The sequence below is a fragment of the Anarhichas minor genome, unplaced genomic scaffold (genome assembly GCF_050575085.1).
Source record: "Anarhichas minor isolate MPS153535 unplaced genomic scaffold, ASM5057508v1 ptg000090l, whole genome shotgun sequence".
Classification (NCBI taxonomy): domain Eukaryota; kingdom Metazoa; phylum Chordata; class Actinopteri; order Perciformes; family Anarhichadidae; genus Anarhichas; species Anarhichas minor.
This window is the reverse complement of record NW_027466536.1, coordinates 2,676,100-2,702,635: the sequence shown is the minus strand read 5'-3', so window position 1 is coordinate 2,702,635 and position 26,536 is coordinate 2,676,100. Positions and strand designations below refer to the sequence as shown.

Sequence of the window (26,536 nt, the reverse complement as noted above, 5' to 3'; positions counted from 1 at the left end):
CAGTGTTTCATGGTGTTTTTTTTGGCAGAGATTGTTTTTAAATGGCAGTTCATTGTTACACTTCATGGTCAACTAGGCTGCGAAATTGGGAATTTACGGTCTACTATGATCAATAAGATGTTTGAAGATGAACTGACATTTAATGTGTACCGAATTAGAGGCAATGTTGCTTAACTGCATAGTAGGAACCTTTATTCAAATGAGGGCAAACAAAAATAACAAAATTAAGCCAAACGCATCAAACAGCAGTAAGCAAAACATGTCACACATTACCATGAAGTACAAAATCAGTAGTGAACATATTATGAGTGCAATATTAAAGTTCTGTATGTATTATAAAGTGACCGGTTCCTCGATTGCATTTTAAAGTTAGAACTCAAAGTCGTCCTCCGTCATGTCGATGGCCCAGGCGAACTTGTCCCTTTGGCTCTTATTGTAGATTTTCTCTATAGGTACCTCCATGTTCTTGCACCTGAACAAATGGAAAAATAAAAAATAGTTTAATGCGCCGTTTAGTCTTCTGACAGGTCCCAAATCTTTCCTCTTAAAACAAAGTACAGAGGTATTCTGATAGAGAATGTAAAAGCACTGATAGAATGCAATCAATAGAAATAAACACCACAAAAAGTAATGGGCTATACAGGAGTGTGAACATGATTTAAAGGTTGACTGTGAGCATAATTGGTATTGAATTGATTCGATTTACTAACAGTGCTGTGTTTGAAGATGAACAAACTGATTGTAATGAATAAATACAAGCACTGTACAACTTCATAGCTATAAGTAACACCAGATTTGCTTTGATGCCGAAGAGAATAAAACTACAGATAGAACATTAATTAAAAGATTAGAAGAATATTTTATATTGATCTGGAGACTTAGTTATGCTACTGCAGATATCTTTCAATGAGTCTACAGAAAAGATTCTCTATTTACAAAGTCGCCTTGTGTTGTGCATTATTGACAAGTGTCTGCTAGCTTCCTGCTATTTGAGGTAATGGTTTATAGCAAGAGAGTGGTTTATTTACACATTTTGATCAGATCCACTGAGCTGAACATGCCCAGTTGGCCACGCAACTCAGGCTACTATGGTGGTTAACACAGAGTAAAAGAGAACCAGCATCACAAAACTAGAAAGCCCAAGTTAAGCCCCAAATTGGGCAGCTGACTCACTAATCTTGCTTTATGCTACAGGCCCTAGGTGGAGGTGGTTCTATTGGAAACCTCAGTTTGTCTGAGTGCTCTCACGTAGGCACAGCAGGTGCATGACTTTAGGCAGCGAGTTTGTCGGCAAAATGTGTTTTGGAGAGTCCGTGTTAGTGTTCACTCACCAAGCCACGCTGATGCGTGGGTCCAGGTAGTTGAGCTTTGAGGTACCCAGTGCAATCTGTTTGTTTTCTTCCCTGTCAGTCGCCTGGACCTCCATCTTCAGCAGCTGCTCCTCACAGCGCTTCACTGCTGCCTTCTTCCGCTCCACCAGACTGACAGAAAACATATAGCTTCAGTCTTTCAATGCAAATTCTGTCCACATTGTGGTCAAGTGTGCTTTCGTCGGTATGCAGCCTAATTCAGAAGATGTTTTGTGTAAATAACTGAAAGTAGCAAATGTCCCAAGCGGCAGAAAACCTATGCATGTACAAAAATCTCCCCAAACATCCCACAGAAACAAGTGTTCCTTCTCTGTGCGCCACGCAATACTACATACTGCTCTCTGAATCATGAGTATCCAGTGAACAAACATTTCGATCGTGAATTAAAGACAATACACAGAAAAAGCAGTTGCCCGTTGCACTGCGAGGTACGACTAACGGAGTGTTGGTAATTGCCTTTTAGCTCTAGGCCCAAAGACTAAAAGGAATAGCAGGGAAGCTCATCTCTGTGCGGTAACAGCAGGACTGCCACCACAACAAACACAATTTCATGGTCAAGAACCTTCTTTCTCACAGCGTTCACCTACGGCTCATTATTCACCGTGAAGCAGTTATCTCTGTTGTTTGGAGGCATTTAAACCCGCCGGGTACCTTTCTCTTTGCTACTTGTTATTATAATTGTTTTGACCACAGCTTGCTGGGTTTTTTTTCAGCACTATTTGAGACACGTACTTCTGCTGCTTGGGGTCCGAGCTGCCTCTGGTCTTCGCCTCCTTCTTGGCCTGTTTCAGCTCCGTTTTTGCGAGGGACAGCGCTTCCTTTCGAGCATCAATCTGCGTGGAGCACATATGGAAATGGACATGTTTTTATATATGGATTTCTGTTAGCTTTAAAATATCACTGATCCGAGGCTGGAAAGGTTATGAAATCTGCACTGGCCTTTCAACAAACTGTTACAGTGACAGGAACAGGACAATATCATCCCCTGTCAATGTCAATGTGATGAATAAACCAAGTCAAGCTATTCTTACCTTGGCCTGAAGGTTAGCCATAGACTGATCAAAGGTCTTTGGCGGCGCCCGCTGGTGGTTACACAGAATGGCAACTGCTCTGTTAGCTCTGTTGTAGGACAGCAGTTTCTCTGGCTCATTGTCAGACTCTGTGGAGTGAGACAACAGAGTGATTTGTATTTTAACAGGAAAATCCCACGAAAAACACAAATCTGACCAGAGATAAAGATTTAATCATGCTGCTGTCCAATCTTGACCTTGAAACACACACACACACACACACACACACACACACACACACACACACACACAGCGCTGTCATTTCATTTCATTTATTCAGATCCCTGTAAGCTTCATCTACTATTCCTGGGGTCCACACAACACACGGTACAACCACATGCCATCCTGCAGATTGGCTCTCAGCGGCAATCCAGAGATGAGAAAAGAGCGTGACACTGCTATCTCTGAGTGAGAAACGGTGGCGCAGGCAGCCAATGGGACCCTGATAAGAGTGAGGCAGAGATTCACAGCAGTGTGCACGCTGATAATGTACTCCTGCAATGGCTGGAAAAGCTGCCCGGAGTAACGGTATCTTGAATCAAGCAAGCTAAAAAATAAATTAAAAACATCAAAAGTGTGGCAGTTTTATCATGGGACTCCATGACAAAAGCAGTCAGGTAATAAGACAATGGCAGGGGGCGGGGGGGGGTACCGATACTTTTCTAGCTGCTTAGGAATGTGAGGTTTTGTAATGTTGCACTGCTTACTGTTTGTGAGCTCTTTGAGCTGCTGCTGTAAGGTGATGGAGGCGTTGTATGTCCTGAAGACCTTGGCAGTCAGACCGGCCATTAGAGAACTCAGGTGCTTGTTCAGCATGCCTGTCTGCAGGGAGAAATGGGAAGGAGAGGGAACACGTTCACATCAGCGGGCTTCCCAACGAATACCACAAAACCAAATGAATCAGACCTCGACCACTAGGTGGCACTGTGGCATCGCACCACTGCAGTGTTTAAAGCGTCTGTACTGTACCACACCAAATGAAACCTATACAACACCGTCTCTGCCTTCATTAGCATCATCAGTCATTAGAGCGGAGAATTAAAAGAGATCAGAGTACTGTTTCCCCTCTGACATTTAAGTAGGTTTTATAACAAGTTAGAGCTGTCAGAGCCAGTGGTTAGATAGCCATTAGCTGCTGTCAAACGGCTGCAGCTTCAACAGAACAGGAAAGAGATTAAACGGCGTTAACAGTGTAAGGGCACACGCTGCTATGAAGGAAAAACAAACAGGTGTGCTCCCTGTTCCAATACTGATATGAGGTGTAAACACATGGACTTGATAGGCAGATAGCGCGCGCATGCATTTCTAAACACAGATGAAAGCTCACAGGCGTGAAGAAAAACAAAAAAACACATCCAGATGAGCGTGCTGGTGAACTCACAGCTCCAGCAGAAGAATCATCATCATTCTGATGATTCTGGTGAGGATTACAATAATGATGTGGTTGGTTTAATCAGAGCAGGGTCAGGACCCGGCTGTCAGGGGCCACACACTTGAATGAGATTGTGAATGTGTCTCCCTGCAGGATCCTATTAGAAACATGGCGAGGGAGGGTTTTCATGCATCCATACGTGTGCATGCAAGTGCTGGAGGGCGCACAGGTACACACACACATCACACACACACACCGGCTGCCGTGCCCGTCTTGCTAATGAGCTACCAAACTTCTCCTCCCGCAATGCTAATGATGGTATCTGCAAATCGGAGGGGCAAGTCTGATAGGTCTCACCCCCCTCAACTCCCTTGGCATGGTGTTTTGTGTGCGTCATCCATGTCATCTTCTCAGGCATTTATTACACCTTGCCATTACTGCAGTACCGATATCCTATTTAAAACACAGGATGCTATGTACTGGAACTTTCTTATCAACATACTGCTAGACAATGTGTGGTGACGGTCGACTAATGCCAGGGACAAATACTGACGGTTATTGCGCTGAACTAGCTATGATGGGGTGTTTCTCATTTTTCGCCGGCTGTTCTCTGCATCAGTTCCCTGTTAAAGGGAAGACGGGATGCAAAAGAGTGGAGGCAAATGTAAATGTGCCAAATAAAGCAGATAAAGATGTTTTAATATAACATTGAGGAGGACTCCTGCTCTCTACCTCAGAAATGTTTGCAACACTGAATGCTTTTGAATGATTGTCATAATTAGCACATGAATTCTTAAGTTATGGCCCAAAACGCGTTATGTGAGGTCACTGGGACTTTTGAGCAACAGATTCTAAATCAGTCTAACCTCGAGTCCAAATGGACGTTTGTGGCAAATGTGTAAATGTTTGCTCAAGGCGTTCCTGAGAATGGACCGGACGGACCACCAGTAAACAGAATGCCTCCGGCCACAGCTGGTGCCGGTGCGGAGCCATAAAAATACATTTTCCAAAGTCTGACTCTGTCTCTACGTGTTCCTGTTCATTCTATATTCCGTTTAACTCGCAAAATATGCCACATTGTTGAGAAAAAAAAAAAGACATTCCAACTTCTGTTTCACTGTGAAGGTGTAACAGTGAGACAACAGACCCCGCCATCATTCTTCCCATGTCCACATCGTCCTCTTCCTCATCTCGGCCTTACAGCTGCTGCCTGGTTGTCGACTATCATTTGCTTTCTCCCTCCCTCCATCTTTCCTCCCTCTCTTCCACCTCCATCTTCTCCCTCCTAACCTCCCCTCACCTGGTCCAGCTGTCACATTCCTATCGCTCCATCTACTCCCCCACACCCACCCACCCTCCCTCCCTCCGCTCTCTCAGTGGCCTGGCCTTTGCGGGTGCCAATCAGGCCTGCCCACAGCAGCCATTACCATTCCACCTCCAACACGCCCTGACATTTCCTGACACACTAGAGGGCAGAGAGCAGAGGCACCGCACTCCTTCCTTCAATTGCTCCATCTCCTCGTCTTCACCCTCTCGTTCCTGTCCCGTCCTGCATCTTCCTTCTCCCACCTGTCAATCTTCAGACATAAGACACGAGGCTGGCTCTCGAACCTTCCTCGTGCTTTCTCATCTGCATCTCTTTCTCACTCTGTTCCGTTAACCCCCTCTGGTCCAGAGTGACCGTTCATCTGTTGCATACGTTTCTACCTCCAATCCCGTCTCTCTCTCTCTCTCTCTCTCTCTCTCTCTCTCTCTCGAGTGTATCTCAAGACAAGTTATTCCTCAGCAATCACAACACTTAACCCAGGATTGCCAGGCTGTGAGCTGCAGTCTATAAGAAACCTGTATATTGAGCGATTCTGAATGCGTGTCCTCCACCAGGATAATCTGTTAGCCTTGGGTACAGTCTCAAATAGACAGATTATGTTGTTTTAAAAAGGACAAAGTGCCCCCTGAAGAGATCCACGTCTCCCTGCGGTGGACTAACCGTGCGTACGACTGCTGCATGCCGTGTGGCCTCGCTGCCTGCAGGGAGAGGAAGACGCTGAGAGGACGGCACATTTTTACGTGTTGAAATTCATCCGCCCAGCATGTTCATTCTCAATTTCCACTTGTGCAGCTTCATTTTTATCTGCCAGTGTCCATCCCCCTCTCTCTTTTGAAAGTGCTTTTCTGCTTTCAGTCTCCTTGCTCCCAATACTCTTCCCCTTCTCTTCAATTTAGCCCTTTCATCTCTCCACACCATTGGCTCATTCAATCTCATCCCTGACACCTTACAATTTAGCCCCTGCATTTCCTTTACCGCAGCCTTCTGTAGCCAGAAAACAGAAAGAAACATCAGATATTACACACCTGAGGATAGCGTCTCACTTATTAGTAGTCAGTTATTAATTAAACAACCCCAGAAAAAAAAAAAAAAAAACAGGTAATCACTTCTGGGCAGATTTCACAAATAATGAAAGAATAGAATCGTTTTAAAATACTGTTAGTAGTTAGTGAGCCACTTACATTGAGGCGGTCAAAGAGGTCGTCTCCAGGCCCTTTGTTCTCCAGGAACAGTGTCAGATTCTTAAAAACCTGAAAAGACGTACAGACAGATTTGATCATGCATGCGTATCGTAAGAATAGGGACCAGCAAACCGGCCAGTCAGTTACCAGAAATCAATAGACAACATTACAGGCACAGTATCCATCTTAAACATGGTGTTTATATTAGTTAGAAATGCTTACAAGTCAGATCTAAAACAATTACACTCTTATACAAATACATGATAATAAACGTATAATAAAGACACAAGGACCTTAGTGTGTGTGTGTGTGTGTGTGTGTGTATTTGTCCATCTTAGAACAGAGCCAGAGGAGAGAAATTGGCACCATTACATCTGACATTTCCAGCGACTCTGTGGCTTCCGCAGATGCACCGTTCCCCTAATAAACTTATGCAAGGCACCAATTAATAGCAGCAGATGTGTTGCTTTACAAAACACACTGAAATATTCACTGACTGGATTCACTGACTGGATTGTGTTCCCCTTGGCAAACAATCTGAAAATATAAAAAGAACAAGAGCTTTTGGGATGAAAATGTAAATTAGTGTCTGTCTGAAGGTGTCGGAGCAGGAGAGACGCCATAGTCAGCGTGTGTAATTGGTTTAGTTATGTGTGTGTTAAGAATGGAAATGCATACATAAATAAACGCGCAGCAGACTGAACGTACCCAACACAATGCGTTTATGCATCTGCAGGTGTCCCCACACTCTGGGGCTATTTGATAAAGTCATTCCATGTTGTAACTGGTTTACAAATTGAGAAATAAGTAGGGATTTGGTTTTAAACAATAGAGAGCGATACACAGAGGTGCTAATCAGTCACTGTGGAGGCATCCATGGTTGGGAAAGGGCACATTAGCAATGGCTTAGTATCAACCCTTTTGGCTACTCCCCATTCCCGCTGAGAATCAATGACGTGACTTTTTCTTTCCATTTAATTACACATGGAGCATACAGCGTTGGCACTCCATAGTACGCATAGCCTCGCTCCACTTCATCCCCCGTAGTGCCCCGTGTTCTCTGCACAGCAAATTAAATAAACAGTACATATAAGGCCCATTAATAAAGCAAATGATTAGATTGAATGATGGTTAGAAATGGAAATCCTCTTCCTTCCATGCTTGTGCCATCATTACATTCAAAGTGACATTTAGCAGCAATCCCACTGATTTCCTTGGGAATTGATGATGCTAAAATATGCAAGGGACTAATTATTTTTAGCTAATGTGTTGCTTTTGAATGCACTCATTTGAATAATTATACATTCTGCCAAGAAAGAAAACACTCTGGCTGTCAGGTGCTAGCATTTCTTTTTCCCCATCTCTGAAACAGAAGATAGCATGGGCTGAGGCCAGAGGAGGGGTTGGGAATTTACATACACACACACACACGCACACACACACACACGTGACAGCCGTTTGACAGATTGCAACAGCTAAACACGGTAAAAAGTTTCCAGACACATTTGGTTTTTCTTGTATTGTAACCTTGGCTAACCTGCTCATTACAGTACGCATCATTATTTACTGTATCACTAGCAGTCGTTCCCATTGGCATTAGAGGTAAACTGTGAAGTCACTTGGCGGCATGAAGCCATGCCAAGTTTGAATAAGCGAAAATTATTATAAATATTATAAACAGTAATGTCAATTGAACATGTCGCTTTAACTGTTCGCAAGATTGTGTCATTATAAAAGCTTTTAATTGATTTGCCCGTTTAGCGGGTGAAAAATAATGAGTAAATAATCGCACATGATACGCGACTTATCTTTCTGCTTTCAATTACAGTGATTCTATCATTCTTTACATCCTAATATCAGATTAATATCTGGTGCTGAGATTAAACATTAAAACACTGTTTTATAATCACTGGGAACTATTCGATGCCCCCCCCCCCCCCCCCCGCAGCTGCTCCGTGGGGAGAGAGACAGACAGACAGCATGTAGAGATGTTGATTTTTAAATCTATCTCGATTAATTAAAAATACATTTCGACCAAATTCTGGAAAGACTGACCAAGAGGGTTTTCGGTGAGTTTAAATTAGTTTCTTCATTCTTTGAATAAAGCGTTTTACGACGCTCCGCCCCCTTTAAACAATTCTCCCAACTACAGGGGGCGCTGTGCCACACACAAGCCGACGGGAAACAGCTGAACTGAACTTGCCACACACGTTTTACCGCCCGAGACTGTAAAGTTAAATATTTTTAATCGCAAAAAATACTTAGTTTTTATAATTGAATGACCGATCCATAATAGAAAGTAGCCATGAACCTCGACTGCAACATCCTAAACCTGTACTGTACTGACAGCTTTCTGTTCTAACTATATTTACACTGAATAGCACCTCTGAAGGGCAACAGTATTGCAGATCTCAAAGATGCACTCGACACATTTAAAACACTGACTTCGGTTTATACGTCTTGAGGAGTTGCATTCTGTGGTATTGATGTCTTGTGTGGCCATTGTGATGTCATCGGGGTTGGGGTGAGACTACACCTGTGTTACTTCTTTGAAGGTAAAACGTGCACGGTGACACTCAAGAGTCTGTGTCTAACTCTGTTAGACACAGACTCTAACAGTTCCTAAGGATCAGTTAGTCACATGTTAGTTACATGCACTCTCAGAAGTCACATGCACTCTCAGACTGAGACTTCCGTTGTCATAAGTGAAAACCAACTTAAAATGCCAGAAATAAGTTACGTCAGCAGAAACTTTGCTTTAAAAAATAGCTTATTTCGTCTGACCATCAATGTAAAACACCTAAAAACTATTTGACACTACAGAACAACAAGGAGAGGCAACGAAAGAAAAGGAATAAACCGCATTCTTAGATTCGACAAACTGTCGCCAGTAGCTGTGGCACAAGAGATGCTGCATAGTGACCGTCTAACACAAGGGAACGAACTGATGACTCCAACAGCACTACAAAGTACTGCTTATGAGAGTATAAGCTTGACCGCAATATTCAAACCATGTTATGATGCTAAGGTGCACAGACCAACTCAAGGTTACCTGAAGTTGTGGGTTAACAATTCACCAACATATAATCCAAGAGCAGCAGACTGGAGCAGAGACAAATTAAACCAGCACAGCCACAGGAATGCAATCTAACAACTGTGCCCAGGGGACATTCCTCAGTTCCCTCTCTGCTGCAGGCTCAGTGCATGTCGATATGCATGCAAGTGACCTTCTCTGCAGGGACTTCTGCCAAAAACCCAAAGGGCAAAACCTAGATTATCATAATTAACTATTTTGGTTTTGTACTGCAATGAACGGCCCAGATGTTAGCAGAAGAAGGAGTTGCTTTTTATTAACTTTTAGTATTTCCAGAATAAAACCTTCAAAGACATGAAAGCAGGGATGAATGCGAGTGTGGAGGTGCTTTTGGGGCTCGTTGCGCCTTTACCTTCTTGATGACGGGGACCTTGTTGTAGTAGCGAATGGAGTCTTTACCCAGGAAGTCAAATTCCACCACACACTCGTTGCCTTCCAGTTTCTCGTGAAGGGTGATGTGCTCCACACGTAGCGAGCAGCAACCAACTGTGTCCGCCGACTCTCCCTCCTCCTTCTCATTACCAGCTCTCAGTGCAAGCTTTTGTTTGGGGGGGGGGGGGGGTCAGAAAATACAGAGATAAATGCACAAATCCACTCTCCCAGCACCTTGACCATCGTCCTGCCCATTCACAGAGCAAACATGTGCCGACCAGATGACCATTAAATATATACACGTACACACAAGGCATGTGGTAGGAATGAAGATCTGCAAATTAAACACCAAGCAGAATCAGAATCCTTTGGCATGAGTCAAAAGCAATCACACACTCAATCTATCATTTCACTAAATGCAGAGCGAGATAATTAGCGTGGGGTGGCTGAAAGAAAATGGCTACACATAATCCATTATTTCATTGCAAAAGACCTTTCTTCCAGCTATGTGAGAAGATAGAAAAGGCACATCGCATTGATTTCCAATATGTTCACATGGCTCTTGGTATCAGACCTAAGCACTGAGGAGAGTCTGTGAAACTGACAGCACTTTATTTCTAGCACTGGTGTGTAAACATGTAAAAACTTGGTATGCCAATTGCCGCATCTTAACGTCAAAGTTTGTCCTCGACCAACCAGACCTTGTCTATGAAGTAGAGGGCCACGGCTCTTTGTCGCGTAACCATCTGTCTGGATTTGAGATCCTGGCCGTACTGGTTACGGATGTCGTCCACGCACGACTTCAGTTTCCGGGCAATCTCGTATTTTTCCCAGTCCTTCTCTCCCTTCGTAGGATGAAACGTAGGGGAGGAAGGCGGAAGAAGAGTGGCGGAGACAAAAGACAAAGGGACACAGTGAGAAGTAGGGAAAACAATAGGGGAAACAGCAGAGAGAGGAGGGGGGGGGGGGGGGGGGGCAATATGAAACAAAGAATTGAAGAAACAAAATGAGAACAGAAAAGTAATTTTCTTGAAAAGCCTCTGATCAAAACAGTAATCAAAATGGTAATGATGACATGAAAGCAGGCTGAATATCACAACTCTATTGACTACATGTCCTCTGCCTGTTTGGCGCTGGCTATAGTGTTTATCGGGAGATGGGATTAAGACACAATTAAACCCACCATGGAGACAGAGAGTGGAATAACTTAACCTTTACACATGAAAGAAGAGGAAGAGACGCCGAAATAATGACAAGAAGTCACACACGTCTTTTTCTACACACGTAAGTCGCATTTCCTCTCCAAACGAAACCATAACGGCACTTTAATATTTTAGAAACAAAAAAATATTTATATGATATACTGCAAATCTCCTACACAACCAGTTGGGTTTTATTGACCATGACAAGGAAGCATGCTTGGTGCTTGTAGTTATACAATACAGATCTAATGTCAGAATCATAGCTGCGGTCTGAGGTCAACAGTGTGAGAGCCGATAAAGGAACGAGATGACGCCCTCTCAACTTGTAAGCAAATAAAACAAAAGCACAGCCTTGAATGGAAACCAATAGGGTTCAAATTGGCCTTTCTATATCTGTTAAAAGTGTAAATATTATTTGTAAGTGGATTGACAAATTGAAAAATCCATCTCGTCAGGTTTAAAGTAATGCGTTTGTGTTGGCTCTACAGTGTTTCGGACCAATCGGCATCCTGTGAGGAGCTACGGGCGTGGTTAGGTGTGGGTGTCTGACACAGAGGCAACTGTTTGCTCAAAACAACAATGGCGGCTCCTAAAGAGGGTAGCGTAGACGCCGCAATAGCATCAGCTGTATCACAACTGGCGAGTAATTCTTAATGGAAAGAAGAGCAGAGGATGTTTGTGCTCGTCTGTCGACTGGCTTCAGCAAGAGTTTGATTGACAGATGGTTCATTCAATCACCCGACAATTGTTTTTTTAAAGTTCCTGCCCATTTTCCAAAGAGTCTCCAATGACGGAGTCTGTCTAACAAACCATCTGGCGCGTGGACTGCACATTTTGACTGATGACATTTTTGTTCTACTTGTTTGTATTCTAACTGAATATATCTCTTTACTCTCAGCTGGATGGCAGGCTGTTTTCAGCACCATTCATTTCAGTGTGTGCGAGAGGCAGGCAGCCAATATTATTTGCCAATTTTCAGACTCCAAGCTGACCTCAAATAATTAGCACCAACAATGGCAAGATGAATCGCTTAGTTTAAAATTAAAAAAAAGAACTGATTTAGCAGACCAATAGATCTTTTTTCACTTCACATTTTCTTCTTTCTCAACAAAACCTGGCGCCTGCATTACCCGCATGCTTCTCTTGTTATTGGTGTTGTTAGCCCATGGTGCTTTGCTAAGCAATGGCAGATAAGGCTGAGCAATTTGTTTAAAAAACACCCAAAAAACATTTTCCAAGGCTGACTACAAGGTTTTGATTGATGAATGTGTTTTTTATTTTCTACCTTTCAGTCAGTGACTGGTCTCCTTTCATGTCAGCGTGGTATGAAACAAAAATAACTTAAATTACATGTAAAAGTTGTCTTGAGATACATAATCCGTTGTGAATAACATGACAGCTGTCACTTTTGTCAATATTACATTTTTGTTGAGTGGCAAGCAGCTGAGAGCAGAGGCTGCTATTGCAGCATTTCACTGGTGGTGCATTAAGGTGCTTGCAGGACAATTGGATTAGTGTATTTATGAACTGAAAATCCAATCTAAACTAAAAAGCGTTCAAAAAAACATTTGAGTTAAATAAAGCCACACAGGCAAACACAGTCTGTGCCTTCCTGTCCCTGAACTATAACAACTTGTTTAAATTAGAAAGTGTTCATTTAGCCCTGAACCGGTTATGGCCCGGTTTGCAGCAGACTACTACTTTTGCTACCTTGAGTTTGGAGTTGGCATTCAGCATGATGTATTTAATGGCGCTCTGGATGTTCTCAGTCCAGCTGGCCAGCCATGTCACAGCGTTGTCGTGTCGAACCTCCTTCCAGCGGTGACCAGTAGGCGGCACGGGGATGCGGGCTTCTCTGTCAATTAAGGAGAGAGTGCAAGACGGAATATGTGTGTGAGCGGTCACAGCATGGAAGTACAAGCTACAGCATCCTGAAGGGGCTCACGCCTTCTCAGCATACACGTACGACACCAGAACCAGAAATGGATTCAACGGTTGAAATCTACCGTGATATGAATTAAGGTTGCTTTAACATACCGGATTTCTGAAGTTCCCTAAAGCGAACGTTCACAGTCAAAATCCAAACACCACACCATCTGTAGCAGTGTACTACCATTGCCTGTGCAGCTGTCAATACGGATACCCATTGCTTCATACTGACAAACATGGTAATGGACATTTTGAAAAGATTTGCTTACGATTCACAGCTTTTAAAACACTTTGTGCACATTGAGGTCTTCCAGCTAGAAGGTTGCATCAAGAGGTGTTACCGCTGGGTTTTTAGCAGCTGGGGTGACGGAGTTTTAGCAAATGCTGCTCTTGGTCACACCAGTCTTTACTTATGCATCACTACGCTGTCACACCTCTCTGTGTACAGTTTCATCCCCTTGCCTCACTCTCACTTGCTGCAGTTGATGATGACATCCTCCGGTTGGATCCTCTTCTTCAGCATGCCCTGTTTTGGATGCTCGCCTCTACCACGGAACAGCCCCGGAGGCTCAATCTTAAAGTTGCCGATGCGCTCTTTGTGGTGGTCCAGCAGACAGTAGCCGTATTCATCCACCACCTTCTGGTTGGCCTCTTTCAAAACCTACAACAGAAATCAAACAAACACAAATAAGTTTGTTTTTTTAACCTAAATGATCCATGTTGACCTTCTTTAGACACTAACGGGAATAATCTTATGATATGGAAGATATGGCACAGACAGAGACATTGTTTTTTACCAGTTTCTCCTCTTTGGTCAGGACTTTCCTGGCCTCCACCTTGGCTTTATGCATGGCATGGAGCTCTCCAAAGTCACACTTATCAAGATCTTTGATCAGCAACCTCTCCTCATGGGTCATTTCCTAAACAGACACAAACACACAAATCTGACACTCTGGAATGTTTCTTAGTACATCTGCATAAAAACACAGATAGCCTTGAGTGACAAAAAGATGCGTATGTGAGAAAATTAAATCATCATCAATTTTGATCATCAATCTTGTTGAAATCGAGATTTATGACATTTTCTGGACTACATAATTAGTTATCCATCCATCCATTTTCCACCACTTATCTAAAGTTCAATGGAAATTCTGATGAAACCAACTGACTTGTTAAATCAAAACTTCAATATGGATCATAACAAGTATGCAAATTCAAACGCTTGTTCTGTGCAGATTGAAAATGTTTAACTAAAGGAAGAAAGAGACAAAGGATCCGCACACAACGCTGCTTTAGTCATTTCACTAGGAGCTATTAATAGAGTACACAACCTTTGTCTGTCAAATAGCGCAGCATACAATAATGCATCATAAAGAATAAATAAAAGGAGACGAGCATGATCGACGCAGATTAGTGACCTCTCATCTCTACGGAGGCTGAGCGGACAGTGGTATCGTTATGAAAGGCCAGAGTAGAGACCATTTCCTCCAAAGAAGGCTTGACACAGCAGTACACGGAAGGCAGCAGAAGGGCAGCTGAGTTTCAACTATAATTGTCAACCTTCTAAAGTTATTGCACAAGCGGTCACCCCATCAGAGAGGTCACCAACAGTGCAGCAATACGGAGCAATTCAGCGGAGACTTTACGGTTCATCTTGGAAGTTTCTGGTGCCAAAATGTCACGACAACACGAGTGGCGTTTACACTGAATTCATGCACATGCACAGAACATGCACCTCTCTCCAGAAACACTCTCGACAGAAACACTCTCGACAGAACAGACACGCAGTCAGCCTCTGTGTCTAAGGATGACTGACACCCAACTGTGGGCGGGCACCGAGGGCAGTGGAGCGAGGAAGAGTTTTTCCGGCTATAATAACAGTTTAATTGGATTTGTTCATATGCAGGGGAGCTACTTGTATGGATTAGCATATCAATGCCTTCACACAAATCGTGTTTTCAAGTGCATTGAGCACTAAGCAGCGCAAAATTAATTCTGCATGATATGACTTGGGGCTTGGCACGGTGTTTTCTCCATGCATAGGACATCCTGACAGACACCAGGGTACAGATACCAGCCACAACAAGCAACTAACAAGTCTGGACCAAAGATAGAAACACCACAAATCTCAGAATACTCAAGTCAGCCACAGACTCCATTGAAGAAGCCAAAAACTAACCCCAAGAGAAATCAACCCTCAGTCACCACCTTCTGCAAAGGCAAGCAACTATAAGCGTGGCGGTCCACAGGGCGAGACTGTATGAGGGCAGTTACAACCAGTTGACTCGATGCAGTGACAAAACATAATGGGGAGTTTCGTCTTTACTGCACTCGTTTCTCTCCTCTCCCCTAATCTCTGAGAGCTGAAACACACTCCTTGTGCCCTGAGCAGAGAGGCGACGCTCGGCAGCCCGCTGGCCTGTCGCTCTTGCTCCCAATATTAACTTCTCCGATTCAATAATGTTGAGCTGAAAAAAGACGAGCACGCAGGCTGACATTCAACCGTGGTGTTGTTGACCCTGTCGGGAGAACCAAGCATCAATAGAAGAGCTATACCTAAGGAAACGTAACCAACTAACTAGCTGCTAATCCAGTTCATGCATTGTGTAATGCCATTTTTTGGATGATCATTTCTATCTTACAGCAATATTGTCAGTAGGAGAATTTCAATATCGCCTAACCCTATTAGGGGTGCTTTTTTCTCTCGCAAAACTGACAATATATCCAAGACTCTTTCTGGCTTTACCTTCCTCCAGTCTTTAAAGTAGTTCTCCCGGAACACCTTCTTGGTGGTGTACTCGTGGTCCAACATCTGGGCAAAGAACAACGCCACCTCTTCAGCTGCCAGGCTCAGCTTCACCTTCTTACCTGCACACAGACCAACACAAGCTCACGTTCAACACAACACAACACGGGGTTCTTCTTTTACAAGTTACAAAAGAAACTCGAACACACACATTAGGAAGCTCCGATCTAAATCCCACATGCTACAGTATAACAGCCGCCTCCTCTAGAGTCCTGTCAGACTAATGCATGGATGTATAGCGGTGGCTCAGAGACAAGGACAAAACATCTACATGCAGCCCCACTACTAAGAGTGAGCTACAAACAAGTACATGCAAGCATCTAATGAATAGATCAAACCAGCTCCCTGTAGGACACTGTTGTGGCTTGACTGCTTAACAAAGCAATCAGTCATCAATCAGCGTTTGACCCGATACACCTTCAGCGTCCTGAAGATCCAATTGTGCATGTTTGTGTGTGCCTGTACACCTTCATCCATAGATCTGCCCACTTCAAAGACCTCTTTTGTTTTATTCCCAACCTGTCCACTGCTCCTCTAAAGATTAATAAAGGTTGAGAATCTACAGAATTCCAGGATGATATCAAAGCAGTTTCTTTTGATGTTACAGTATCATTTCATTTCATTTTCAAATTTGTACAAAAGGTCAAAGGTCTTTTGACGAGTCGGGGACAATAATGCAATTTAACACTTCAGACATTTTCCTTAACTTTAGACACACCGGACGTGGCTTCAGTGCGTTCTTAAGGTCAACTGTCCCGCTGGGGGATGACTGCTCTTTGACATAACTGAGCCGGGCCATCATATACATGATACTGGTTAAATACGGGCATAAAGCACACATTATTAGACAGTGTGTCCCAGAAACCACGCAAAAAGTGATGGAATTAGTTGAGTCAGGAATTTTTTAGAGAACACTATATATACACTATAGGAAACCGAAATGATGTCACCAAAAGGTACAGAGAGGGAGAGAACCTCCTGCTGAAACATCTGTGGCAGGCGGGACGACGACGACGACGACAACACGCATTGTAAGACTTTCCTCAAACCTGCAGCCAAGACTTACTTTCTTTGCTATTATTGTCGAATGAGAACAAAGTCGAACTTTAAAGATTTCCTTGTAATTGAAACAAAAACGGTGGCAAAATGTGCAATATTCACATCAAATAAGTTATAGCAATAGCCCATAAAATAATAATTTGCTCATACGTAGGCCTATAAAAATAAATAAATATACCGTAGCCGATGCAAACAAATAAAATAAAGGACCTGGCTTCGTTTATTGATCTCCTCTCCTGCGTTTCAGTACCCAGGATAGCACACACATGCAGCCTCTACACAACAAACAGCGAGTGAGAAGAACTAATAATTAATGTTGATGCAGAGTGAATAATGTGGGATTATGATACATTATTTCATATGACATTTGAAGGGGATTTTTGGTGCTATGCGTATAGATATAAAAACTTCGAAGCTTTAGGGTGAGTCTTATTTCACTTGTGTTCTAAAAGTGCACATGATCGTAAACTTAATTTAAGTTTACATTTTGGGTGCATTGAGCTGTTGTCTGATATCTATCTTTTTGATCATTTGTTGTCACCATATCTTTATTTTTGGTATCACTACTTCTGCCTCCCCAGTTTATTTACTGATCAGTTTTGTGTCATTTTGAAAGCTCTCCGCATGGATTTTTGTTTTTATAGCTTTCCGCTTTTATGCAGCGCAAGTTAACATGAAGAAAACGAGAAAAGAAAACTTTAACAGTGATGTTACTACGTAGTGCTTTTAATTTACTTTGAATGGTCTGAACAGCGCCTGAGAGGAACCAAGACTTTTTAAAATTACAGTCATTAGAGAAAACATGTGTGAGAAACTCTTTCAACATTGTTCTAACTCAGAAAGCGTCCACGCTCAACTGACCATTATAGGAGAAGTGAACGTTGTTCGGCAGAGGCTGGTACTCAGGAGGGAAGGAGGGTCCATTGTGTTCCAGGAACTTCCATTTCACCCCATCTTCATACTTCTCCTCCTCCCACCTGACAGACAGCAAGATGGTGAGAAAATGAGGATGCATTTGAGAAAGTGGAGATTGCTGCTCTCTGGTTTCCCCATGTAGTGTGTTTGATTGTGTGTGTGTGTGTGTGTGTGTGTGTGTGTGTGTGTGTGTGTGTGTGTGTGTGTGTGTGTGTGTGTGTGTGTGTGGTGGGGGTGGGTCAAGGCCTGCTAAAGAAAAAAAAAAAAAAAAAAGGAGCAGCATTTCCAAACCATCTCCAGCGACTCTGCTCCTCCTCCTCCTTCTTTTTGATCTTCAACTGTTTTGCCCCCTCAATATCCTCTTTCGTCCTCTTTGGTTTTTTGGAGACTGGGTGCTCCCCTTCCTCTTTTTTCACCGTCTGTGCCGAGAAACACACACTCGAGATATGAATTCAAACACTCCCATCGTGAACCACATTTCCAGCAAACGTATATAGAGGGAGTAATTGTGATGTAGACAGATTACCTTGGGAAGACAGAGGTTTACCTTCTCTGTTCTCTTCTTCAACTTCATTTTCTGAGCTTCTTCTTCATGTCGCTTATTTTTCGTCTTTGAGCTGCAGGTACCCAAAAGACAGACAGAGAACAGTTATAGCTAACACAATATGTTAAACTACCATATTTAAATATTCATACACAAATATTAACATGAGTTTCAGATGCCAAAACAACGTTGCTAACCATACTCTAATAATGTTAAGTATGCCCTCATTTCTGGCCAATCAGGGGCTAAAAGTGCTGACTTACGTAGGTGAAGCAGAGGAGCGTGAAGGGCCTTCCATGGCCTCATCCTTAATTCTTTTCCTTTTCAATCCGGTTTTCTTTGCAGCAAAGTCTCCATCCTCTGGCTCCGATTTCACCGACTCTCTAGACCACAAAAACAAGTGGGGACATCTTTACATCATCTTTACATTGTTAATGGTTGCTTCTTTCCCCCCAATCAGAAGTCTGCTTTGTAGTCTTTTGAAGGTACAATTCTTTTCATATGTCGAAACACACAGCACATGGTAGACTGCAGCTTTGTCGTGAAGCTTAGAGTAAAGCAACAGTCACAAGAGTGAGCACTGGTTTTCATTTCAATTGTATTTTATGAAACCTTATTTGACCCTATTTGAGATCCTCTTTTCTTTAATATTGCTGTATTTGAAACACATTTATAAGATCTTATTCTATTTTTATCTCATGAAATCTGGCTTGAGCTGTTAACTTTGAATTGATCTCGTCTTTTGTTTGCACTGCTTGCTACAGAACGAGGACAAAATTACCCCGACACGCAAAGTAGAGAGGGGAAAACGGTCCTCAAGCACACAATGACCACAAGAAATCACACATAATTATGGTAATCAAGCAACATTATTGAAACAGTAATGATAATGACAAAATTACAGCAATTAGAAATAAAAAAAAAAAATACACAACTGCTAGCTTGGATTTCCCTACAGAGTAAGAGAGTTACCGAGTAGGGAAATTCAAATTAAGAAATCAACAAATTAGAGTCACCACTGCTAACATAACAGTTAGTTAAGGGGGAAATGTGGATAATGTAAAGCCTGAAATTGTCAAACTGGCTTCCTGAATCCTAATTACAAGACGCTACAGCAGCAACTACCTGGTACACATTGCATGAGCCTAATGCACTCTCTCTGCACTTCCACAGTGCGACCCCGATGTCTTCTGATTGAGAGTAATGAGCCTTCCCCCAGCTCCTCTGGTCTCTGACTCCATCGGGTTATTGCTGCAAACGTGTTCAGAACAAAGATGACACGGGACTCTTGTTCTACCTCTAGAGGAAACGCATTTTGGACGTCAACAGATAAAATGGAAGAAGAAAACAACAAAAAAATAAAAAATAAAAAATAAATCGTACTTCATTTTCATTTCTGAAGAAAAGATTAAAAAGAAAGACGAGTCAATACAGTATTACAGAAGAAAAGTGCAGGAGTGAATAATGAAATGAATGATGGCATCTGTACATATCTGACCATTATACACTAGTTTCACCCTTGTATTTATCCATGGGTCCATGTGTACAGTACTATGTTGTTCCATGACGACACAATTAGGGATTTTAATCCGAACCACATACACAACACAAAAAGTATATTCATGCTTAGAGTGATTATTCCCACTTGCATGACATTCTCCATCAAGACATCATGCTGACAAAAACAGAAATCTTCCAATAATGCTGATTTTTCTTTTACAGTGAGTTAAATCCCGCTCCACTGATTTGGCTCCAACAGGTTACCTTTGCACACGGCTTCTAGAGCCGGCTCCTGCAGGGGTCATGTGTTACACTCACATTCATGCGGGCAATCAACGCTCTAAACTTTCGCTGTAGGTTAACTACTTGAGAGCCAAAGAGTTATTTATATTCACTACAATTTATACACACAGATGGGAGACCGCTTAGTCCAACTATGTCCTTGTTGTCCTTAGGGTGAGGATGTTCCTAACGCCCAGTGTCCCCGACGTTTAAACGGAAACTTTAACTTAGACTAGTCGATTTTGTCTAAAAGTAAAAAAGACACTCAGAAAACAGTCAAAATGTTGCACAATTACAATTAAAAAAAGGTTAAATATTGTTTGTGGGAGCCAATTTAAAATAGTTAATCGCATTTACAAAATAAAAAACGTATTACATCTAAGTGCTGCTGATATCAATATGCCCCCACTGTCTGCTCCGGGCGCCTGGTTAGAAATACGCCTCACAAAGTAGTGTGTTGTAATATTTGATGAAACGACAGCGGGGACTGTGGTCTAAGAAGAGTTATGGTTTGGCATAACTTCTACCATTAATTGGTATAGAAGTGTGCAAGTTACCTTACACCTTCTCCTCCCCTCTGTCCCACTCAAACACACACACACACACACACACACACACACACACACACACAGCGAGCGACGATTGTGTGTACAGCTTTTATGTTTGTGAATAAATGCTACAACTACTCAGGCTCATTTAAGGTGGGCTGACCTTTCTCCCATGTCTTTGGGTGATAATGTCATAAAATATGACAACAGGCATTTAATGCTCCATGCAAAAATCAAAGCTTCCTACGACAAAGAAAACGAGATTTGCTACATCTCTATCTGCTGCCAATCCAGTCTAAAGAACCAGACTGACTGCTGAACCCAGCAGCTAATTCAGAAAGAACAGGCGGTGGCAGGCGGGTGCCGGGAGAACACGGCGGGGCAGAAGTGAGTCGGAAGCAGCAAAGTTCAGATCAAAGCGGAGAGTCGCCGCTGCTGCAGAAGGAGCTGGTGGCTCTTTGCAGCAACAGCTAAGACAGCGACGAGTATTTCTGGTGCCGACTAGCGAGGGTAGCAACGTTTAATCAACCAGTCGACTTATCACGCACATCCCTACTATAGGGCTGGACCTTTTACATCCAAAGCTTGTATTGAGGTTTTTCGAATTAAGCTTCGAATGTCTGTCATCAAATTTTATGACGTAAAAAAAAAAAAATCTTCAATCTGAGTAAAATGATTCATACTAAACAACTATAAACATACTTATTCAAATCAACTTTCTTTAATCAGTATAACTCGTCATGTTATGCATGCTTCCTGTTTGTCTCCAGTAAGGCAAACTGTTTTTAGACCACAGTTAAAATATATATTTTTTATTATTGTTAATGTTTGTTGGAAATGTTTGGATCACACAAGTTGGAAACAATCCTATGCAGCCACCACTGGAATCTAATTCTACGAGTAATATATTACTAATAATGTCAGTGTGGCCTGATCTTTATCTGCAACATGCAGAAATACCAGTATTAAACATAATGAATAAGACGTGTAAAAAACAGCATTCGAATGTTGATTCAGAATCTAAATGTCAACGTTCTGAGTGACACTTCAAACTAAGTGTTGTTTACTCTGCAAACTTAAGTGCATGCTGTTGCCAAGCTGTTCAGTTCCACTGCTCGATGTGGAGAGAAGGAAAAACAGAGTGTGTGTAGAAATGGTCATGTTTTTTTGGTACACTGCACCACTGAGCAAAATCCATAAAAAGCTATACAAAAGGAAGGTGGGTCACTGCGTCCATTGACATTTACGGTCTGTGGTTCTAATAGCCTGATGTTTCTTCCCTAACTCTGCTGCGAGCCCTTCAGCTTCCTCCCTGCATGAAACCCACTCAACTTGCACAGTTGCCACCTGAGCCTTTCTGTAAGAAAGAAAACCCTGAAGGGAAACATTAAAAGACAGAATTTAGCAAAATAGTTTTTCCAACGGACATCTCCTTTGAAATGTCTTTTGTCATATCGGGCCGGGTTGAATCCACATCTGGGAAACAATCCATTAACAACTCTGTCGACACTCTGCTGTGAGACAGATTTGTCACAGCAGGTCTTTGGCCAAGGTCTGCCATCCTGCTGAGCATCAAACTACTCAAACCATGCGTTCTCATTGATTACCTTGCTGACAAGCCACAGATATTCATCTTCAATGAAGATTAAAATACTTTTTTTTTGAGGCCACTTAAAACATCGTAAAATGACAAAAAATGGGATGGTTTCTATCCAGGGACCTTCAATATCAAAACACAAGAATGACTTTCCATCACCTCAGGAGGGGAAGAGAAAAATAGGATTTCTGGCTGCATGGTAACTTTTCAATAAGCTTGGGCCAGCGTAAACATATTCCGAACAGTATGATATTAATCCAAAAATGGGACCAGATTGGTCTCCCAAAATAAAATCCCACAAGATGTCACACTTGACTCTGCAGCTGCTCCAGAGCGTTACGTAATGAAACTGAGAGAGCCCACTATTGAGAATGGAGGGACTTGTTTTTCGGCTCACCAGTTTCGTCGGTTTCAAATCTAAAATGTTGCCATATCGGCGCAGTTTTAGTGACTTCCTCTGCTGTGTCTCGTCTGCCCCAAAAAACACATTAACTTTCTTGTAAACATACACAACGTGAGCCGTGTGCATCCCCTCCATATTTCACCCCCTTCATATTGCCTGGCACTAAATCGCACAAAACCTGTCAGACACTAGTGCCTCTGTTAGTCCAGTTAATAAACAAACATAGTATTATATTAATAACATTGTCATGTTGCTTATAACCGTAACAGATTTTATTGTAGTTCCCGTTGTATCCCTCTGGTTGCTGTAGGAAAAAAGGGGGCAGGGCAGAGAGCTCCAGATTTAAGCTGGAAATCAATCCACCTCCACCAGTTTAGTATCACAGCCTAAAATAAGGTGCAGTCTACTTGTATTATGACTTGATTCCTACCTGGTACTGCTGGCTGACTCCAGTGGTTCAGTCTTAGGCGTCTTGACCTGCGGGGAGTAGTTCAACACAGCATAACTGTATCTCAATGCACAGTAACTGTGTTCATGCTTACATAAACAGACGTATGCATAAAGTCTTTAAACATTCATACAATCAAAAGGGGGTCATGTCATATATTCTGGCTTCTGGTGAGTTCATGTATGCACATCATATTTTTAATCTTGAAACTCGTAAACACGTCATGCAATGCCTTGATATGGGGCTCTTGGTTCGAAGCTGGCATAATTAAGATAAGATTAAGATAATAACTTCCATGGGTCTGGGTATGCATGTAACTATTCCCCTGACAATGACGTCAGACTCCCACAGCACGGAAGTAACCTGGTAGGACAAGCTGTTGCACATGCTGCAGCTGCGTTAGTCTGCACTGGGGTCAGTGGGTAACTGGGGCTGGAATCGTCACCCCTGTGCTAATTCCAGACAGGACACGAGTTATGGGTGGACTCACATGTCCATCACAATCCTTCCCCTCGTCAAGATGACACTGAATTTCCATCGAGATGTTTTACATTGGCCTCAGCCTATAAAGGACGTCTGTGCAGATTCCAGCCACATCTCTTCCTGTGCAGTACTGAGAGAAGAGACACAAATCACTGATTTACCTTTTTATGAGGCTTTCCATTTTCAGTTTTCTCTGCAGCTTTAGTTGTCTTTGCACTGCTCATCAGGATGTCAAGATCCGCCGGGATGAAAATGAGAGAAGAAAAAGGCTCGTTACTGACAAAGTATTTGTATCACATGAGCAGTTCAGAGAAATATTGTGGAATGTGGGAGAAAGCTGCTTTCCCTTTCAGTGACATGCCTGATTACTCAATAGTTTGAGCTGCACTTACAGCTGCAGTTGGTAACTTTAATAAAAACAATGTTGTCATATTTGCTCAAACTGTCACTATGTCTTGACAGTAGCACATAAGACAGATACTCTTTCTCCTCCTCCTCTTACTGCTCCTAATGGTATTTGCAAGATTCCACCGGGGCCCAATGAAAAACAACCAATCAGAGCCAAGACGTATCTAACAAAGTGTCAATCATTGCTCGTGAGGCTCGTACACTCCGATCACAGTCAAACTCGGTAGCGTTGATCCAATATGAATCAATATTCTGTTAGTGCATAGCCTTTTATTCCAAATGTTTTCAGACACATATTTTAGTGTACTGTTTAGAAGTATAGTAGTAGTAGTAGTAGTAGTAGTAGTGTTTCCAGTAGCTTAAGATGTAAAAGGTTATGTCAGCTTTGGTTTTCTTTAAAAATGTCAATTTGCTTAAGTGTACTGTAATTCCCATTTTGGCTGTAGTGAAGTAAACTTGTACTAATAATAAAAACAACAGTAAATATGTTGGGAGTTTTTTCCAAATAGTCTTTATTGCTGAGATCCAGGTTGCTCAGCAATACAGCTCATTCACAACAGCATGCCTGTTACAAGACCACTAACTCTGAATGAATCATATTACATTTACATTATGGGGCTGGATACTCCTAACACACATCTAGGTCTTTACCTCACGCTCATTCTTATTTGGAGCCAATAAACACGTCCGTTCTGTTGAATATAATATAATGAATTCTTTCTGAAGATATGTTCCCTTAATTGCCAATAGAGATTGGTAGAATCATGCTTTGAGTATGTATACACATTTTAGGTCATATCGCCCACAAAAAATGTTATCATTTTTACAGCCATCCTAAAATATGTTTCTGAAAACACAGAAGTGGACAATACATTCATTGAATCTTGATTCATATTTGATCAGCACTGACTTGTTTTACAGTTGAATCAGCGATTATCTGTCTCATATACGACTGTTAAGGAATAGTGTCAGTTTTACCAAAAGGTTATTTTCATTAAAGTTACCAACTGTAGCTTTAAGGTGAGAGCACATCCGCTCGATGTTAGATTCTCGTCCTTTTAGTAAGACATTATAAAATGCCACCGATCAGACGAGCGTTGTCCCCTTGTAGTTCTGAACATGTCTCTTTACACTTTGACCTTTCCACCCTTCAGGGCTACATGTAACATGGACTTGAGCAGCAATTATTTCCCAGCTATAATCTTTTTTTATTTTATTTTTATTCAGAATTTCCAATTATGTTGATCAGATTATGGCAGTGCAACATTTAAAGAAAGAGGCCCATGTGTTTCATGAGTCTTGTAGCTGATGAGGATCAGTTGAAACTTAATCAGTAATTCAGTCAGTGTGCCATGAAATAACACGAGGCTTCTGGAACAGAAAGCTGCCTGCTCTACCGCCAGTAGCGCTTTCAGGTGTCTATTCATCTCCCTGCTCTCATCAATTACACAAGCCAGTGACAGATCGCTCCACATTCATTTGTCTGCTCACATGTGCATGGTAATGAACGCATCAGATATCAAGGTAAATTAATTTATTCATGTGAAGATGGAGTACCCTGTAGTGAATTTTAATGCATGCACTCAATGCCACTGGCCTGCACGACAACTCAGCCACCTTCATGCGTGTATCCTTTAGTAGCACACACACACACACACACACACACACCTCACTCTTACCTGATTTATCACCACTGCAAGGAAGTGATGTTAATCCAAATTGATTTTTAAAGACACATCAACAACACAAATGCTCCTTACAAGAGCCATGCAGAAGGCAGCTTTGATGGGTGGGCCTGATGCTGAACAGATGTTGGTTGTACTGCTGTCGGGTCACAACCATACAGTGTAAGAGAGCAGCTTCAACTTGACAAGTATGACAGGGTAACTATCATTTTGAAAAGGACTTTTGATGGAATAATAACGCCATAGTGCAGATAATAGTGCCGTCTGAACTGTACCTCTCAGCAAATAAGTGTTATATCCATCTTTACTTTCTCCCACACACTAACGCGACTCACCTGTTCTTGGTCGCATCTCCCCCGGCCACAGCGCCTTCATTATCACTCAGCTTTTTCAGCTTCGTTGCTTTGTGTTTGGCCTTCCCTTCTCCTTTAGCGTCCTTCTCTCTTCCCATCTCTCACATGTACCTCTGCAGAGCACAGTGAACAATACATGTAACGCAAAGAAAACAATCTGGGTTCACAATGTAAAAATCATAACCGCGCTGCAAAGCTTTGGCTTTTCCAAGTTAGCCAATTAGCTAGCTAACGCAGGCAGAGAAGAATACGTTAATTTCAACGTAAAGGTTAGCGAGCTAAAAACAAATATTTTATTCCACGTTTGCGAAACATTACATGGCTAGCAAGCGAAAATGTAACGTTGCCGTATCATAGGACTCGCTCACCACTTGTAATGTGGGCAAATACTAAACTATATTTCTTTAAAATACAAACTTTTTAGGCGGTTCAATTCACTTGGTGGACACAGCGGAAACTCGCACGATTTTTGCCAGCGTTGAGCTCCTGGGTTGACCTGAGCACGCGTCAATACCAGCTGTCTTCTGATTGGTTGAAAAGGTTCCGGGAGTTGACAGATGGGCGTACATGAGGTGGTGTTACACCGTA

General features: G+C 42.3%; 2 protein-coding genes across 2 annotated transcripts; both read right to left on the bottom strand.

Moving 5' to 3' along the window:
• Positions 1–29: 29 nt before the first annotated feature.
• On the bottom strand, positions 30–17,797 carry LOC142938794 (DNA topoisomerase 1). Its single transcript, XM_076082201.1, has 13 exons — positions 17,644–17,797; positions 15,664–15,785; positions 13,715–13,837; positions 13,391–13,578; positions 12,699–12,843; positions 10,488–10,631; positions 9,767–9,952; positions 6,321–6,389; positions 3,148–3,262; positions 2,402–2,529; positions 2,103–2,203; positions 1,332–1,481; positions 30–472 (listed from the first exon to the last, which is right to left on the bottom strand). Exons 1-13 carry the CDS (start codon positions 17,795–17,797, stop codon positions 370–372), a joined length of 1,728 nt encoding a protein of 575 aa, XP_075938316.1. The 3' UTR covers positions 30–369.
• Positions 17,798–17,924: 127 nt separating this feature from the next.
• On the bottom strand, positions 17,925–26,046 carry LOC142938742 (uncharacterized). The gene is made up of 5 exons (XM_076082122.1): positions 25,931–26,046; positions 23,002–23,136; positions 18,505–18,624; positions 18,245–18,314; positions 17,925–18,116 (listed from the first exon to the last, which is right to left on the bottom strand). Exons 1-5 carry the CDS (start codon positions 26,044–26,046, stop codon positions 17,937–17,939), a joined length of 621 nt encoding a protein of 206 aa, XP_075938237.1. The 3' UTR covers positions 17,925–17,936.
• Positions 26,047–26,536: the final 490 nt, after the last annotated feature.